The sequence below is a fragment of the Solea solea genome, chromosome 10 (assembly GCF_958295425.1).
Source record: "Solea solea chromosome 10, fSolSol10.1, whole genome shotgun sequence".
In the NCBI taxonomy this organism is placed as follows: domain Eukaryota; kingdom Metazoa; phylum Chordata; class Actinopteri; order Pleuronectiformes; family Soleidae; genus Solea; species Solea solea.
In genome coordinates, this window is record NC_081143.1 from 29,266,578 (window position 1) to 29,285,395 (window position 18,818).

At 44.8% G+C, this 18,818-nt stretch overlaps 1 protein-coding gene across 2 annotated transcripts in view; it reads left to right on the top strand.

The window, feature by feature from the left end:
- The first annotated feature begins 2,350 nt into the window (after positions 1–2,350).
- The window catches only part of LOC131466557 (protein AF-17-like), a 32,624-nt gene continuing 16,156 nt past the window's right edge, over positions 2,351–18,818 (top strand). Inside the window, exons 1-14 of one of the 2 annotated variants that reach the window (XM_058639865.1) lie at positions 2,351–2,757; positions 3,904–3,983; positions 4,088–4,142; positions 4,223–4,332; positions 9,627–9,730; positions 10,470–10,563; positions 10,996–11,100; positions 11,902–11,988; positions 12,076–12,223; positions 12,749–13,564; positions 15,695–15,894; positions 16,717–16,834; positions 18,059–18,125; positions 18,313–18,461. In XM_058639865.1, coding sequence (XP_058495848.1) covers positions 2,649–2,757; positions 3,904–3,983; positions 4,088–4,142; positions 4,223–4,332; positions 9,627–9,730; positions 10,470–10,563; positions 10,996–11,100; positions 11,902–11,988; positions 12,076–12,223; positions 12,749–13,564; positions 15,695–15,894; positions 16,717–16,834; positions 18,059–18,125; positions 18,313–18,461 — 2,242 coding nt within the window. In that variant the 5' untranslated portion in view covers positions 2,351–2,648. Of the gene's footprint in view, positions 2,758–3,903; positions 3,984–4,087; positions 4,143–4,222; positions 4,333–9,626; positions 9,731–10,469; positions 10,564–10,992; positions 11,101–11,901; positions 11,989–12,075; positions 12,224–12,748; positions 13,565–15,694; positions 15,895–16,716; positions 16,835–18,058; positions 18,126–18,312; positions 18,462–18,818 lie in introns of both variants that reach the window. The other variant, XM_058639864.1, reaches the window with a different exon arrangement.

The window sequence follows — 18,818 nt, forward strand, 5'->3', positions numbered from 1 at the left end:
AATAATGCTGGTTATTTACTGGTTATGGTTAAAATGAGGGATAACACTCAGGCCTCTTCAGTAGTCTCTGAGGACTGAAACGTGTCTTTATGAGGACATTCACAGCTTGAAAGGGCTTTTTCAGGCAAAATCATAGATGTAAATCATGATTGACGGTTGAGTTCAGTTTAGCTTCCTCAGTGCGCGGTGGATCACGGTCACACTGTCCTGACTCACATGAAGTGAACACAGTTCATGTGATCAGTAGCACAACAAGTGTCTGCTGTGCTAATGGCCCAGTTAGGGTCAGGTTAAAGGTCAGGGTCAGGGTGGGATATTTGGTTGTGATGGTTCAGGGTTCAGGGTTCAGGGTTCAGGGTTCAGGGTAAGTGGCGAGACCAGTTTTTATTCCAAGCACCAGCTGACAAAATATCTAGCTCTAAAAGTAACACCATTATCACTGTGTGTGTGTGTGTGTGTGTGTGTGTGTGCGTGCAGAGTAAGTTACAAACTAGTGAACTTAGATTAAAATGCAGCGAGAGATTACGTTACATTACATTACATTACATTACATTACATTATTACATTACATTACATTACATTATTACATTACATTACATTACATTACATTACATTACATTATTACATTATTACATTACATTATTACATTATTACATTACATTACTCACTTACAAATCCCTCCATAACCTGGCTCCCTCATATCTCACTGACCTCCTCCACCTACACTGTCCCACCCGCCGCCTCAGATCCGCTGACTCCACCCTCCTCACTCCCCTCAGGACAAAGCGCCGAACCCTGGGGGACGGAGCCTTTGCTGCAGCCGCCCCCGCTCTCTGGAACTCACTCCCACAACTCATCAGGAACTCAGATTCACTACAGACATTCAAATCATCACTCAAAACCCACCTGTTCAAAACTGCATACACTTAACTGTCTATTTCCCATTGTTTTATCCCAGTCCTGTCCTTTGTTTTTGTTTTTGTTTTGTCGTTTTGTGTTTGTACAGCGTCTTTGTGTGTTAAGAAAAGCACTATAAAAATACGATGTATTATTATTATTATTATTACATTACATTCCATTACATTCCTTTTATCCAAAGCGACTTACAATAAGTGCATTTCAACATTTGAGTAAGTAAGTAAGACAAACTATAAAGTGCTCAGAGATAAGGTGACTCTAATCATTAGTATTAGTTTCTTATTCGTTTATTCCTTTAAATCAAAGTTCCTCAGCTCCACTCCGGTCACATACCCTGGTTATAGTAGTTCTACCAGAGGACGATCACGTACCACTGGTGGTACACATACCACAGTTTGAGAACCATGGCTCTAGAGAATGTATTATGTCTTTAAGTGTCCTCTCTAAGAGGATGCTGTACAAGAACGTGTGTGTGTGTGTGTGTGTGTCACAGGTCCCATGTGAGACAGAGTTTAGTCAGTGGAGACAGAAGTCCCACAAAGACATGTGAGTCACACTGAGAGTTCTCTGGCGACACCTGCTGACTGACGTCTGAAACTAGGACTGGAACAAACCTCTGACCATGAGACAAGATCTGGTTTAGTCTTTTTATCAGACCTTTTAAAACGTGGAATCAAACTACAGACTTTACCAAACTATGATGTTGATGACACTTTTGTTTTGATAATTATATATATATATATTATATTATATTATATTGTGGTATGTTATATTATAATATGTTATATTATATTATATTATATTATGTCATGTCATGTCATATTATAGTATATTATATTATATTATATTATGTTGTTATATTATATTATATTATATTATGTCATGTCATGTCATGTCATGTTATATTATATTATATTATATTATATTATATTATATTATATTATATTATATTATATTATATTATGTCATGTTATGTCATGTCATGTCATATTATAGTATAGTATATTATATTATATTATGTTGTTATATTATATTATATTATATTATATCATGTCATGTCATGTCATATTATATTATAATATGTTATATTATATGATATTATATTATATTACAGTCTAATTCAGTAGATTCTATTAGATTCTACTATGTACATTTTTCTTGTGCATGCTCAGCTCTGGTGATGAGGTGGATGGTGTAATCGCTTGTAACTTGCTGTTCTGTGGAGACCCTGAATGTGGCGCTGTTGAGTCGCTCGAGGATCAGTGTTGCCAGAGGTTTTGTCTGGTTCATCCACATGTTTTAATAATCTAATTAAATTGTCACAGTGACGCTCATGTGTGTGTGTGTGTCTTCGTTAAGATTTTATTCTTGAAATCAAACCAATGAAAGTGTGTTTATTTCAACACAAACTCACAATAACATGAAGTTTCCACCTTTGTTATTGTGAGTTTGATTCATTCTGACCCAGAACAGGTCTGCACATGCGCACTGCATCGCTTCTATGGGGACGAGGGAGGACATCACGGAAAAAACGTAGCAGCAGCAGCAGCAGCAGCAGCGAATCCCACGCCGAGATTTCGTCTCTCCGCTGCGGTCAAACTGCGCCACGGACGCGGCCTGTGACTATGCCCGGCGCGGCGGTGCGGAGCGGCGGGTGAACACTTGACGAGCCCGTGAAGTGTGAGCCGTTTGCCGGGAGAGGAAACTACAATTCTTCATGCGGGAGCAGCATGCGGGAAATGGTCGGAGGCTGCTGCGTGTGTTCAGACGAGCGAGGCTGGGCTGAGAACCCGCTGGTCTACTGTGATGGACACGGCTGTAACGTCGCCGTCCACCAAGGTAACGTCACCTGTTAGCCGCCGTTAGACGCTCATTACCGGGCCAGCAGGCGGTGGAGGAAGCGGAGGAGGCGGCGGCGGCGGCGGCGGCGGAGGAGCCACCACCGCCGCCGCCGCTGCTGCTGCTGCCGCTGGTGTTTTCAATGTGTACGTGCGTCTCTGTGTGTGTGTGGGAGGGGTAGGGAGGCGTGCTGTGTGTGTGTGTGTGTGTGTGTGTGTGTGTTGTATCCACGTTGTTTCCACTCGCGATTAAACACGCACGGTGACACCGGACCGGGATGGTCCGTGTCTGGCCCGGTTCACTTAACGGCACACGGAGAGAGTCGTGGTGCTGTTTTGCGACAGATAATCGCCGGTTGGTTCCATGGTGTCACCATGGTAACACGGTAACACGGTAACACGGCAGACTCCAGTGACCCGGAATATTTCACTCACTTCAGAACCTCCAGACCACTTTCATATGTGGTCCAAGTCAGAACTACAAATCAATCAGTAAAAAGAGTCCGAGTCAGATTCAATGTGACTTGTGCTGTTCACACTGACCACATGTTAAAGTGGATCCGGTCAGATTCACATTAGCACAGTGAAGCGGTTCTGAAGATGTGATTCAGACCTGCTTTTGAGATCATAATTTGGATTTACGTAGGTCCGACTCGTGACCATGTGACCATGTTCTGTTTACACTGTTCACATATGAAACTGGTTCTGAATTAGAACTGACAGGATTCTGTTTCTGTTGTAGTGATTCAGATCTGGTTTTGTGTGGACCCGTTGATCCTAGATTGGATTTATATCTTGATTCGGGACCTTGTGACTTGGTGTTTACACTGTTCACATATGAAACTGGTTTATATGAAATGTTTTATTTGACTCTTTTTTCACTTTTGCTGATTTTGGAGCTGGTTTCATATTTTTCTCTAACTTTTTAATAATCGGCTGATAATGACCTGTTTGTGTATTTAATATTTATTCAAATTGAAAATACAGTGTGTGTCAGACCATTAATGTCATTAAACTGTTTTTATCAGACGGACAAACAGTAAATAAAAAGGCTTAATATTATCAGCTGCTCTGGTTTCTAAAAATCAGCATCAGCCCATAATTAACGTGAGGTCACTGTGTGTGTGTGTGTGTGTGTGTGTGTCAGCCTGTTACGGCATCGTCCAGGTGCCCACCGGCCCGTGGTTCTGTCGGAAGTGCGAGTCACAGGAGAGGGCGGCGCGCGTGGTGAGTACACGGAGCCAAAACAGGCCACGCAACACCTGCTCATGCACCATTGTGCTGCATCTGCCCCTCTAAACTCTCTGCTGCTTCTTCTTCTGCCCTTCCAGAGGTGTGAACTGTGCCCCCACAAAGATGGAGCCCTCAAGAGGACGGACAGCGGCGGTGCGTCCCTCAGGCACAAAAACAGGCTCCACACACAAACATGAAGGCGTCACTCATCCACTCTTGTTCTGTGTCATCAGGCTGGGCCCACGTCGTGTGTGCGCTCTACATCCCTGAGGTGCAGTTTGCCAACGTCCTCACCATGGAGCCCATCATCCTGCAGTATGTCCCACACGAGCGATACATCAAGGTACTGACACACACACACACACACACACACACACACACACGCTTGTGTTATCATGATAACACAATAAAGATATTCATGATGATGTTTCACAAAGTAAACGTGTTTGTTAGGATGTGGAATTGTACACAATTCACAATTAAAAAAATGATGTCGTAAATTGAAATAAAAAATTAAACAATAACAGATAAAACATGCTCATATATAAGATACATACATTTAGAAGTGATTCATGTAAGTTAGGTGTTATTATTATTATCATTATTAGTATTATTATTATTATTATTATTATTATTATAATAATAAAAGATATTGCTCACAGAGTTGTGGAGGGTGATGGTCAGGTCTGTGGTGGGAGAAAAAGAACCTCCGTCTTGTCGAGATTGAGTTTCAGGTGATGGTCAGACACCCACTGACAGATGTCGGTCAGACAGGCGGAGATCCGTTCTGCTACATGTGTGTCGGAGCTGGGGAAAGAGAGAATGAGTTGGGTGTCGTCGGCGTAGCTGTGATAGGAAAAACCATGAGAGAGAATAACAGAACCAAGAGAGTTGGTGTATAGAGAGAAGAGGAGAGGGCCCAAGACAGAACCCTGAGGGACCCCAGTAGCTAGAGGGCAGGGTTCCGACACAGATCCTCTCCAGGTTACTCTGTATGTTCGGTTTTGAAGAGTAGGGTAAGTGCAGAGCCTGAGACACCTAGTTCTTGAAGGGAGGAAATAAGGATCTGGTGGTTAACTGTGTCAAACGCTGCAGAAAGGTCCAAGAGGAGGAGCACAGAGGAGAGAGAGGCAGCCCTGACTCAGTGACCTGCTTTAAAACCAGACTGAAGAGGATCCAGAAGGTTGTTCCAGTGAAGGTAGGAGGAGAGTTGATTAAAGATAGCACGCTCCAGAGTTTAGGAGAGAAAAGGAAGAAGAGAGACAGGTCTGTAGTTATTTACTTCAGACGGGTCAAGGGTGGGTTTTTTAAGGAGGGGGGTCACTCTGGCCTCTTTAAGAGAGTCCGGAAAAAAGCAACCAGATGATAGAGATGTGTTAATGAGGTGGGTGAGGAAAGGAAGAAGGTAAGAGGGGATAGGGTCAAGGGGGCAGGAGGTGGGGCAGGGAGAGGGTATTAGGGAAAGAACTTGATCCTGAGATAGAGGGGAAAGAGGATAGAGAAGGAGCTGAATGTGTGGTTGGTAGAGTGGTGAGATCAGGAGGTGGAGAAAGAAGAGCCAATGTCATCTCTACTTTTTTGTGAAGTAGTTGACTAATGGCACATTTCCACCGGCTCTATTCAATTGTATAGATCATAACAGACATGATCTCAGGTCAACATCATAGACAACATCAAGGAGAGCAGAGAAACACAACAGTTCACACAATGAGCAAACACTAGGGGGCAGTGGAGAGAAAACAGAAGAAGAAATCTCTGACAGAACCAGACTCACACATGTGCAGCATCTGCCTCGACCGGTCGGGGGGAAAGGAAAATGGGGGACAGCGGAGAGGAGGGGGACAGAAAGGGGGGAGAGAAAGGACAAGAGGGAGATGAGGTAGAGACAGAAGAGAGAGAGAGAGAGAGAGAGAGAGAGAGAGACCAGGAGCAGATACACAACAACTGTATCAAGTTACAAGTTTATACAGTTAATGATATCGACTTTTTAATTATAGCACAATAATAATGGTGATGATATGTATGATATGGGTAGCCTCAAAAACTGGATCTGGATCCTGCAACCTGCAAAATAAGAATACAGAGAGAGAGAGGGAAGGAGGGAAGGAAGGAAGGAAAGACACACACTAGGGAGAGAAAGAGACAAGGTTAATGACATATAAACAGTCACATTCATACGCTGAGTGTGACAGAGTGAATGTGACAGAGTGCAGTCTAGGTCTATAGCAGCAGAACTAAGAGATGGTCCAGGTTTCTCTGAACCAGCTCTAACTATGAGCTTTATCAAAAAGGAGTTCTACTCACCTCGTCTCACCTCGTCTCACCCCGCCTCACCCCGCCTCACCTCGCCTCACCACGGCACGACACGGCACGACACGGCACGACACGGCACGACACGGCACGATAGGTCGCATCTCCACTACTTAACGTGGGCGGAGTCATCACTGCACGGCTGAGTGAAACTGTGGTGACTTTGTTTTATACGCGACACACACACACACACACACACAGTGTGGCAGTGATTGACTGAACATCATATGTTGGGTGCACATTTAAACACAGGATCCAGGCAGCGTTCCAAGTTGCAATATTTTATTTGCAAGTAAACGGTAGTTAGTGATGATTCTGTCTATATGAAAATGATAAAGGGAATATTACAATCTAGAAAGTATCAAATATACAATAAGAAATGAGGTTGTCTTAGACTAACATCAATAATACATCCACTCTTACTTTCCTCTCTTTAGCAAAGGATTCAACTCAGGAATCTAGTATAATGACACACAAGCAATAAGTCAATCTTCAAACAAGAAGCCAAAAGTGAATTAGTAGCTGTGTGTAACTGTGTGTGTGTAACTGTGTGTGAAACTGTGTGTGTAACTGTGTGTGTAACTGTGTGTGAAACTGTGTGTGTAACTGTGTGAAACTGTGTGTGTAACTGTGTGTAACTGTGTGTGTAACTGTGTGTGTAACTGTGTGTGTAACTGTGTGTGTAACTGTGTGTAACTGTGTGTGTAACTGTGTGTGTAACTGTGTGTGTAACTGTGTGTGTAACTGTGTGTAACTGTGTGAAACTGTGTGTGTAACTGTGTGTAACTGTGTGTGTGTAACTGTGTGTGTAACTGTGTGTGTAACTGTGTGTGTGTAACTGTGTGTGTAACTGTGTGTAACTGTGTGTGTGAAACTGTGTGTGTAACTGTGTGAAACTGTGTGTGTAACTGTGTGTGTAACTGTGTGTGTGTAACTGTGTGTGTAACTGTGTGTGTGTAACTGTGTGTGTAACTGTGTGTGTAACTGTGTGTGTGTAACTGTGTGTGTAACTGTGTGTGTGTAACTGTGTGTGTGTAACTGTGTGTGTAACTGTGTGTGTGTAACTGTGTGTGTAACTGTGTGTGTGTAACTGTGTGTGTAACTGTGTGTACACACATCATGTGTCTCGTGACCGTCTTATTATTTGCCTGTAGAGACTGACAGAGTTTGCAGAGTGTGTGTAACAGAAGTCGTGAGTTCAGCACTAAAGTGAAAGACTTCATGGTCACAATGGTCACAAGTTTGACTCCACCCCCTGGCTGATTGTACTCAATTCCATTGTAAGTCGCTTTGGATAAAAGCGTCTGCTAAATGACATGTAATGTAATGTAGTCACTTTTTAAAGCTTCACTCATGACGGATGACGGTGTGTGCAGCACTCACACACGTGTGTGTGCGTGTGCGTGTGTGTGCGTGTGTCTGTGTGCGTGTGTCTGTGTGCGTGTGCGTGTGCGTGTGCGTGTGCGTGCATATAAATGTACACATGTGAGTCTCGGCATGCTTGGTTTCATGTTACATGACATGTTACTGTGTCAGTGACAGTAAATCACATGCAGAGCCGTTCATCCACATTCTGCTGCCTGATGTTCTGGACACCCTAAACCCAAGAAGCCACTTCTTCCCTTTCTTTCTTTATTTCCTTCATTCTTTCTTTCTTTATTTCCTTCATTCTTTCTTTCTTTATTTCCTTCATTCTTTCTTTCTTTCTTTCCTTCATTCTTTCTTTCTTTCTTTCTTTATTTCTTTCCTTCTTTCTTTCTTTCTTTCCTTCTTTCCTTCTTTCTTTCTTTCTTTCTTTCTTTCTTTCCTTCTTTCTTTCTTTCTTTCTTTCTTTCTTTCTTTCTTTCTTCCCTTTCTTTCTTTCCTTCTTTCCTTCTTTCTTTCTTTCTTTCTTTCTTTCTTTCCTTCTTTCTTTCTTTCTTTCTTTCTTTCTTTCCTTCATTCTTTCTTTCTTTCTTTATTTCTTTCCTTCTTTCTTTCTTTCTTTCCTTCTTTCCTTCTTTCTTTCTTTCTTTCTTTCTTTCTTTCCTTCTTTCTTTCTTTCTTTCTTTCTTTCTTTCTTTCTTTCTTCCCTTTCTTTCTTTCCTTCTTTCCTTCTTTCTTTCTTTCTTTCTTTCTTTCTTTCCTTCTTTCTTTCTTTCTTTTCTGTACCACGCTCGGTTGCCTCTCCGGTCTTTCGTCACATACCCAGCATCCTCTGAGGGGAACAGAGAGAGCTGAGATGTGTGGATTGGAGGATGACGGGGGGGGGGGAGGAGGGGGGTGGAGTGGGAGAGAGAGAAAAGGCCGAGTGAAGAAAGGTAAAGAGCCCACTGTTCCTTTGTCCCGCACCTGTTGCTAGGCCTCCTCAGCCCCTCCCCCCTCCCACCAGCAGTCCACCCCACTCACTGTGTGTGTGTGTGTGTGTGTGTGTGTGTGTGCATTAACAGTACTGTGTGTGCATAGTTTCAGGACAATGAAGCCTGATGCTTACAAGATGTGAGAATCCCAGCTTTAAAAATCCTGACTGCACATGATGGATCAACATGTTTGCGTTTCACCTCCTGCACTTTAATATAAACATCCAACTTCTTTACAGTCCAAAATAAGTTTATTAAGAATATGAATAAGGAGCATTGGTGACAAACAAGGAAATCAGCTTTAACATGTATAAGATACAATAAAACTATGTTTTGAAAGCAAATGCACAGCTTTGATGTAAGCCCCCCCCCCCTTCCCTCCCACACACACACACACACACACAACATCTGGTTAACAGTTCTGTTGCAGTTCTGTTTGACCTCATCATTCTCGTTCATCTCCCTCACTGTTCACCACATTATGATCATGTGAAACTTTATTGGAGACTCACAATAGCGGATAAATATGAATAAATCGCCGGCGTTCTGTTTAGAAACGTCCTCGTGTCGCCGGGCGTCGCGCTCATGACTCTTCCAGTTACGGCACTCTCTGACCAATCAGTGAGCGGCACTCCGTTCAACAGGTGCTAACAAAAGCACCAGGTACTTTCTCTCTGACTGAAAACAGAGTCCAGTCCAGTCCAGCTGTGCCAGAACTGTGCCAGAACTGTGCCAGAACATGGATGTACAGCTGTTTCTCATCATGCTACAGTTTGGAGTGGTGAAGCCCCGGGTCAGGCTGTGGTAGGCAGGGTGTGTGCGTGTCACTGAGATATGTGGTGCAACATTGTTCCGGTGCAAAGACAACAAACGGCGACATTGAACGCAACACAACACACAACGATTGTGATTGTGATGATGATGATGATGATTGTGATGATGATGATGATGATGATGATAAGAATCATAATGTCTGTCACTTCTCCAGACCTGTTATATCTGTGAGGACCATGGAAGGGAGAGCAAGGCAGCGTGTGGAGCCTGCATGACCTGCAACAGACAAGGCTGCAGACAGGCCTTTCACGTCACATGGTGAGTGTGTGTGTGTGTGTGTGTGTTTCAGTGTCAGTTGTGAGGGTTAAGGTTAAGGAGTAAAGGACAAATGAATGCGTTGTGTCTCTGACGAGTGTCTTTGTTAAGACACTGGTGTACTCGTGTGTCCCACTTCACCATCTGGTGTGGACACATTCTTACCAAAGAAGACCATGAGGATAAACACACGGGTCCACGTGAGCGGACATGGCAACGAGAACAATGATGACGAGGACGAAGAGGAGCTGGAAAAAGAGAAAGACATGCGGAGGAAGAGGAGACGGTGCGACCACCGACGGAGAACGCTGCGAATCACTGATGAAGACTGAATTGTTTTATTGCAAATACAATCGTTGGTTCATCAGACATGTGTGCGTCGTGGCATGTTGTGATTTCTTATTTACCAACAGTTTTCTAACTTTAATCATGTGTTGACGTCATCACAGGGCGCTCATGTCTGTCGGGGACAGACGAGTCCATGACGATACAGTTCATGTCTAAGTTGCATGTCCTTGTAGTCACATGTCATCACATGTTTTTTTCATTTCCCTCCCGTGTGCTGTGTGACGCTGTGTCGCTAACAACATCCTTAGATTCTTTAAAGTGAAGCTGCACAGCCGTGGCTGGAGATGTTGCTTTGATCAGACATTAAAGCCTTTGTGTGACGTCCAGGTGTGTCTGTTGTGTGTCTGTTGTGTGTGTGATCTCATGCTCTGACCCTGTGATGCTGTGTGTTCAGTGCTCAGATGGCTGGTCTGCTGTGTGAAGAGGAAGGACCAGAAGCTGACAACGTCAAATACTGCGGCTACTGCAAGCATCACTACAACAAACTGGTGAAAAAACCGTCTTTGATGATGTTGTCAAACGTCTTATTATCGTCTTATCTTAAACAAGACTCGCCTCTCAACTGATTCATCGATGATCAGTGTAGATGACAGAACATTTTATTATTTCTATCACAACACTTTTAATGACGAGCAACAAATAATATCTGCTCTCCTCAAAGTGCACCACAATGTTCTGGAAACTTCTGATATTCATGTCCTTGTTTGTCTGTCTGTGTGTTTGTTTGTCTGTCTGTTTGTCTGTCTGTCTGTCTGTCTGTCTGTCTGTCTGTCTGTCTGTGTGTTTGTTTGTCTGTCTGTCTGTTTGTGTGTTTGTTTTTCTGTCTGTCTGTCTGTTTGTGTGTTTGTTTTTCTGTCTGTTTGTGTGTTTGTCTGTTTGTCTGTCTGTCTGTCTGTTTGTTTGTTTTTCCTTAACAGCAGAAAAAGTTGCGTTCTAGTGAAAATACAAGTACGTCCTTCACTCATCCCAGGGGGCGCTCTACCTCGCCTTCACAGGACAAACACCACCATCACAGGCAGAGGAAGGTAAGACGTGATTGTGATGTTGACATTTGTTTGTTTCTGATTGTTGATCAGTGATGATCAGTGATGATCAATGATGATCAATGATGATCAGTGATGATCATCGATGATCAGTGATGATCATCGATGATCAGTGATGATCAGTGGGGTGGAGTGGCTCAGTGGTTAAGACCTGTACCCTGTGTGCCAAAGACATCATGGTCGCAAGTTCAACTCCACCCCTGGCAGGTTGTACTTAATTCCCTTGTAAGTCGCTTTGGATAAAAGTGTCTGCTAAATGACATGTGATGTAATGTGATGATCGGCGATGATGATGATCAGTGATGTCGTCCACGTCAGTGTTTCCCAAACCCTTTGTACAAGGAAACAATCGTGACACAGTAACAATCCAATGAATTAAATCTCTAACACTGAGAATCATTTCAAAAATGAATATTTTAATATATTAAAGAGATCTTTGATGAATGTCGTACAAGGTCATTTTATTTCAAACATGTACACTGTACACATAAATCTGCAGACCATGACCAATTTGTGGGTCCCGACCCAGTCTTTGGGAACCACTGGTCTAGGTGATATGCAGGTACAGGCTCTACGACACGGCCAGGATAGTTGTGTAAGCACTTACTGTAAATGTCAGCACTGTCAGGTTCATATTATTATATATGGACTGATTTTCATTAGATTCATTCATATCTTTGGTTGAAAAGTAGTTCTATTATGTATTATTATATTATATCATGTGTTCTGTAGTTTGTCCAGAGGATCTGTGTGAGAATCATATTTTACATTTGTGTGTTTCAGAGTCATAAAGACAAGATTCGGCAAAAAGAGCGTCACAAGAAGTCGTCTGACAGACTGAGCTCATCAGTGACCACGAGCATAGAAAAGGTAAGAAAAGCATCTTTGGGATTCTTCAATTCACATTTAGAGTCAGACATTGTGAAGAATCCTCGCTCAGCATCTCTGTGTTTACAGATCTCCTCCAGTCACCATGGCAACAAAGACAATGAGGGAAAATCCAAGAAGCTGAGCTCACACACTCATGGTCATCGCAGTAAAAAGACAGGGAGCACTGGCAAGAGCTGCTCCTCCTCCTCCTGCTCCTCCAGTCCCTTCAACACAGGTAAGTGTGTCTGTCGTCGTTAGATTCTGTCTGGAAACGGGTGATAGTACGAGGTCACAGGCGCGATCGTGTCGTCACAGGCGCGAGCGTGACGTCACAGGCGCGAGCGTGACGGCGTTCACTTGCATTTCTGTGACTGTGACGGAGTCTGTGCTCCGCCCATGCAGGACGTACTGTCAAACTGTATAATGGAAAATGATGTTTGTGCATGTTCTTCTCTGTGACGACACAGTCGTGTCTGCGATCGCGTCGTCACAGTCGCGATCGTGTCGTCACAGTCGAGAACAGTTTGATTGTGATGTTTGTGCATGTTGTTCTCTGTGACGACACAGTCGTGTTTGCGATCGTGTCGTCACAGTCGCGATCGTGTCGTCACAGTCGCGATTGTGTCGTCACAGTCGCGATCGTGTCGTCACAGTCGCGATCGTGTCGTCACAGTCGCGATCGCGTCGTCACAGTCGCGATCGTGTCGTCACACCCGAGAACAGTTGGATTGTGATGTTTGTGCATGTTCTTCTCTTGCAGGTGGCTCCTTGTCTTCAGCTCAGGATTTCCATCAGTTCTCGTCTTCGTCACGTCTGGAGCGTGAACCTGACCACAGTGGAGAGGAGCGCAAGGAGCGTCACCGGAGGCCAGCAGTCCAGGAGAACGAGGAAGAGGAGGACAAGGATGAGGAGGAGGAGGACAAGGATGAAGAGGAGGAGGACAGTAAATACCACAAGCCTCCAGCACTGACTCCTGCTGATGGTCCACTGGCAGCATCACAAGGTCATGACAGGTCAGAGGACAACTCCAGCCCCTTCGAGAACAAGGTCACCATCTCTACGTTCGGGTCCATCATGCGTATCACCTCCTCATCAGGACTCGGCAGCAGCACTAAGATCCGCAAGATCTCCTCCTCCTCCTCGGGGGACTACAAACCCTCCAAGTCACTCTGCAAGCCGCCTCAACTGAGTCGGCCACCTGTCCTCGAGGAGGCTGATGTGGAGGACAAGGCCACGCCCCCTCCTCCACTGCCCAGAGAGAGGAGGCACCGGGGCAGCAAGAAGAGTCGCCACGGCCCCGGGCGCCCGCGGGGCAGCAAGAACCGAGAGAGGAGGGACGAGGAACTTCACCATCACCATCAGCAGGCAGCAGCAGCAGCAGCAGCACCTCCTCCTCCACCTCCTCCAGCCTTAACCTCCTCGCTCTACACAAGCCCGTCCTCCATCCCACACCCCGTCTTCCCCACCACGCTACCTCCCACCTCTTCCTCTTCCTCCTCCTCCTCCACCTCATCGTCGTTCACCTCCTCTGTGGGCAGTTTCTCCACAGGTCGTGGTCACTCACTGCTTGGCTCTGGTGAGTCTCTGTAAGTGTGTGCGACTGTGACTGACTGTATGTGACTGTGTGTGACTGTGCAACTGTGTCTGACTGTGTCTGACTGTGTGAGACTGTGTGAGACTGTGTCTGACTGTGTGCGACTGTGACTGTCTGACTGTGTGCGACTGTCTGACTGTGTGCGACTGTCTGACTGTGTGCGACTGTCTGACTGTGTGCGACTGTGTCTGACTGTGCGACTGTGTCTGACTGTGCGACTGTCTGACTGTGTGTGGCTGTGTCTGACTGTGTCTGACTGTGCGACTGTGTGTGACTGTCTGACTGTGTGCGACTGTCTGACTGTGTGCGGCTGTGTCTGACTGTGCAACTGTCTGACTGTGTGCGACTGTGTGCGACTGTGTGACTGTGACTGTCTGACTGTGTGCGGCTGTGTCTGACTGCAACTGTGTCTGACTGTGTCTGACTGTGTGCGACTGTCTGACTGTGTGCGACTGTGACTGTGCAACTGTGTCTGACTGTGACTGTCTGACTGTGTGCGACTGTCTGACTGTGTGTGACTGTCTGACTGTGTGCGGTTGTGTACGACTGTGTGCGACTGTGTCTGACTGTGTGCGACTGTGTACGACTGTGTACGACTGTGTCTGACTGTTCGACTGTGTCTGGCTGTGCGACTGTCTGAATGTGTGCGGCTGTGTCTGACTGTGTGCGACTGTCTGACTGTGTGCGATTGTGTATGACTGTGCGACTGTGTACGACTGTGTCTGACTGTGTGCGACTGTCTGACTGTGTGCGATTGTGTATGACTGTGTGCGACTGTGCCTGACTGTGTGACTGTGTCAGGGTGTGAAATTAGCACTGAAAGAATTTCCAGGAATTCACACGATGGTTCACTTTTGTAAAGCCGGAGTTAAATCTGGCTCAGTAGCACAAACAAATCCCGCCCCTTTCTCCTTGGAATGGCAGTGAGGTCACGGATTAGAGATTACAGATGATTACACACGTGGAAGAAACATAAACATCACATTTGATACAATTGTGACCAGAAATGAAACATAAAACGCTCAGAACGTCTGTCAAAGAGGAAAAAAGAGCTACTCTCCTATCTGTGTGTGCGTGTGTGTGTGCGTGTGTGTGTGCGTGTGCGTGTGTGTGCGCATGTGTGTGTGTGTGCGTGTGCACGTGTGTACGTGTGTGTGTGTGGTAGCTGCCCAGCTTCCTGTGTGTGAAGAAAAACTGTATCTGTGTCGCTCTGAAAAGTTTCCATTACATGTGTCAGCGTCAGCAGCTGATGTGCAGCTCAGCGAGCGTGAGTGAGTGTGTCATCATCACACACTGTTTGTTCTGACATGTTCACAATGTTGAGTTAAAACTTCTCCCAGTTTATTTCATCTGAAGAAAGCTGAGATACACAGTATCGTCCTGGATTATGGTTTGTGTTTGCACTCTTCTACATTTGCCTTGATTCTCACAGGATTCATGTGTCAGGGACTTCAATTTGATTCATTTTCCTTTAACCAGCGTGCCCCGCGACCCTAGTGTGGAGAAGTGGTAGAAGATAGATGGAATTCACACATTCATTTTCACATTAATGTGTAAATATTACAGCACTTTGCTCAATTACATCTGTAACAAGGACAAACAGCAGAGGCTGAGTTCCACTTAACAAAAACAGATTATTAACTACATACTGTTTCATGTGTGAGGCAGGAAATGAGGACCATAAGTTACATAAGTACTTAAAGGTACAGTGTGTAGGGTTTAGCACCATCTACTGGTGAAGTTGTGTGATGCAGCTGAACGTCTGTCATTGTTGTGAGCAGTGATGTGAGCAGTGAAGAAAGTCCTGGAGTCTGTGATGAGTTAAGTCGAAGCATATTTATTTGAAAAGAAGTTATTAAAACGCAGGAGAACAGAGGCGACATCATAACAAGCATGTGCACGACGCTCCTCCATATCTGAACATCAGTCCTCAAACATGACACATGTAATCTCAAGTATTTTATTATCCATTTCAATCAAAGGAAATAATTCCCCTTCAATCTTTAACTCTAGACTAAATGTGCTGTAGACTTTAAAGAGTTTGAACTTTTTGAATTGCACAATGATTGTGTATCAACATAAAGAGATGACTTTGTCCCTCTGCTCTCTCAGGTCTCTACTCCAGCCTCAAGGACCCTCTCACACTGGGTGGGGGTGTGTGTAGCCCCCCTCTGTCCCTGGGTGGGGGGGTGTGTAGCACCTCCTTGTCTCTGGGAGGGGGCATGTGTAGCACCCCTCTCTCCTCAGGACTCCTCCCATCCCATGTCTCCTCGCTGTCTCTTCCGTCGGTCAACGCCGTCACAAACACACAGGTATATTTAACACTTAATTATCCGGGTTCTCTGTTTCCTCCCCTGTATTTGTGGATATATGATGTGATTATTTATAATCACATCATATATATATAATCACATTATATATATATAATCACATCATATATATATAATCACATCATATATATATAATCACATCATATATATAATCACATCATATATATATAATCACATCATATATATATATAATCACATTATATATATATATATAATGACATCAGGTAATAGTGTCGTGTCGTAGGGATCTTGAGCTTCTGGTCAATGACTGATGAAGTGACTGATCCTCTTGGTAATCTTTACGAAATCACTTTGTATTCCAGCTTTTTTAAGGTTGCTTATTATTAAAGTGTGACACCGAGCGACCGACTCTCTCTGCTCGCTGCTGAAGAGCAGGAGAAGACATCTGTCACATGGTACAGAGCAGAAACAACACATCCTGTACCCATTTAAAAGTAAAGGCACTCCAGAGTTCCTGTAACCTGTTTCCATTCATATTCACATTCACAGGACCAGCAGATGAGCAACAGTCTTCACATTTTATTGAGTACAGTGGAGCGTTTAAAAGTTTATTATACATGATTATTTTCAAAGGCAAACCTATGTCAAATAGTAATGAAGGAAAAGCTTAATTACTTTATATATAAATACATATTTCTATTGATTTAAAGACTGTTGGAAACATTTTGCTAATATATGTACACTACTTAAAATCTAAATATAACATTAGTCTGAAATCTTACTTATTACAGTTTAAAGAAACATCTTTGAAATGATATTTAAATGATGTCCACTGTGTCACAGGTCCATCCAGGTTCAAGCAGCACCTACAGCATGACCTCGTCTCAGCCTTTTACCAGCTGTCTATCCACAGCCCCGACACTGCCGCCACTACTGAGCCAAGCCCAGACCTCACTGCCAGGTGAGAGGAAGATCCTGTGCCCCTGTGACCCTGTGACCCTGTGATCCTGTGATCCTGTGACCCTGTGATTCTGTGATCATGTGATCATGTGACCCTGTGATCATGTGATCATGTGACCCTGTGACCATGTGATCATGTGATCATGTGATCATGTGACCCTGTGATCCTGTGACCATGTGACCCTGTGATCACGTGATCCTGTGACCACGTGATTTTGTGACCCTGTGATCCTGTGATGCTGTGATCCTGTGACCATGTGATTATGTGATCCTGTGACCATGTGATTATGTGATCCTGTGATCCTGTGATGCTGTGATCCTGTGACCATGTGATTATGTGATCCTGTGACCATGTGATCCTGTGATCCTGTGATCCTGTGATCCTTCGATCATGTGATTCTGTCACCACGTGACCCTGTGACCATGTGACCCTGTGATTCTGTGATCATGTGACTCTGTGACCCTGTGATCATGTGACCCTGTGATCATGTGACCCTGTGATTCTGTGACCATGTGATCCTGTGACCATGTGACCCTGTGATCACGTGATCCTGTGACCACGTGATTTTGTGACCCTGTGATCCTGTGATGCTGTGATCCTGTGACCATGTGATTATGTGATCCTGTGACCATGTGATTATGTGATCCTGTGATCCTGTGATGCTGTGATCCTGTGACCATGTGATTATGTGATCCTGTGACCATGTGATCCTGTGATCCTGTGATCCTGTGATCCTTCGATCATGTGATTCTGTCACCACGTGACCCTGTGACCATGTGACCCTGTGATTCTGTGATCATGTGACTCTGTGACCCTGTGATCATGTGACCCTGTGATCATGTGACCCTGTGATTCTGTGACCATGTGATCCTGTGACCATGTGACCCTGTGATCATGTGACCCTGTGATCATGTGACCCTGTGATTCTGTGACCATGTGATCCTGTGACCCTGTGATCATGTGACCCTGTGATCATGTGACCCTGTGATCCTGTGACCATGTGACCCTGTGATCATGTGACCCTGTGATCCTGTGATCCTGTGACCATGTGATCCTGTGATCCTGTGACCCTGTGACCCTGTGACCCTGTGATCATGTGATCCTTTGTCACTACATTCAGGCCTTGAATATGAGGGAATTGGTCCTGGAAAGTCCTTGAATTTGATATCAACCAAGGTGTAGGAACCCTGAATGAAGTTCATGACTCCTTGTCTTGGTTTTCAGAGTCCGACATGGATGACTGTCGCTTCCCGTGTCAGGGGAACTCGCCGAGAGAGAGTCTTTCCTCACAGTAAGTGTCACGTCTTCACTCTCATCCAAGGTTTTTGAAAAGAACAAAACAAAATCAACGGGAAACAGCAGGAACGTGGCAGATGGGTGGATTAGGAAAAACAGCCCATACGAGTCTTGTTGGTTAATTTCCTCTCCCTGTTTTCTGACTCCCTGTTGTCTCCTCCTCCTCTTCCTCCTCCACGCAGGTCTCCCATGAGCTGTCTTCCTCTTCTGTTTGACCCGAGAGACGGACTGGGAGCAGGAGTCCGAGCTCACCCTGAGAACGTCCCTGCAGCCAGCTCCCACATCGAGCTGCTGCTGGAGAAACACAGCAACGGAGAGATGGGAGTCAACAGTGAGTCCGTGTGAAAACAGTCCAATTATTGCACACGACATGATTCAAATACAGTGCTACACGCCAACTTCACGCCAACTTCACGCCAACTTCACGCCAACTTCACGCCAACTTCACGCCAACTTCACGCCAATTTGACCAAACCGTGGCGCTTAGGTGTTCATGTTGACACAAACATGTGGTTTCTCTCCAGTCTTGTGTTGAGGATGTTTTAGTTGCGTCTTAACTTATCTCTCGATGATGCGCCGGAGCCGTCGTGATAAAAACCGTCCGTTTTATTCATGATTTGTTCACTCGTGAGTTACTGAGACGTCGTTATCCTGATAATGTTACACACACAAAAATGATGTAGGGAAG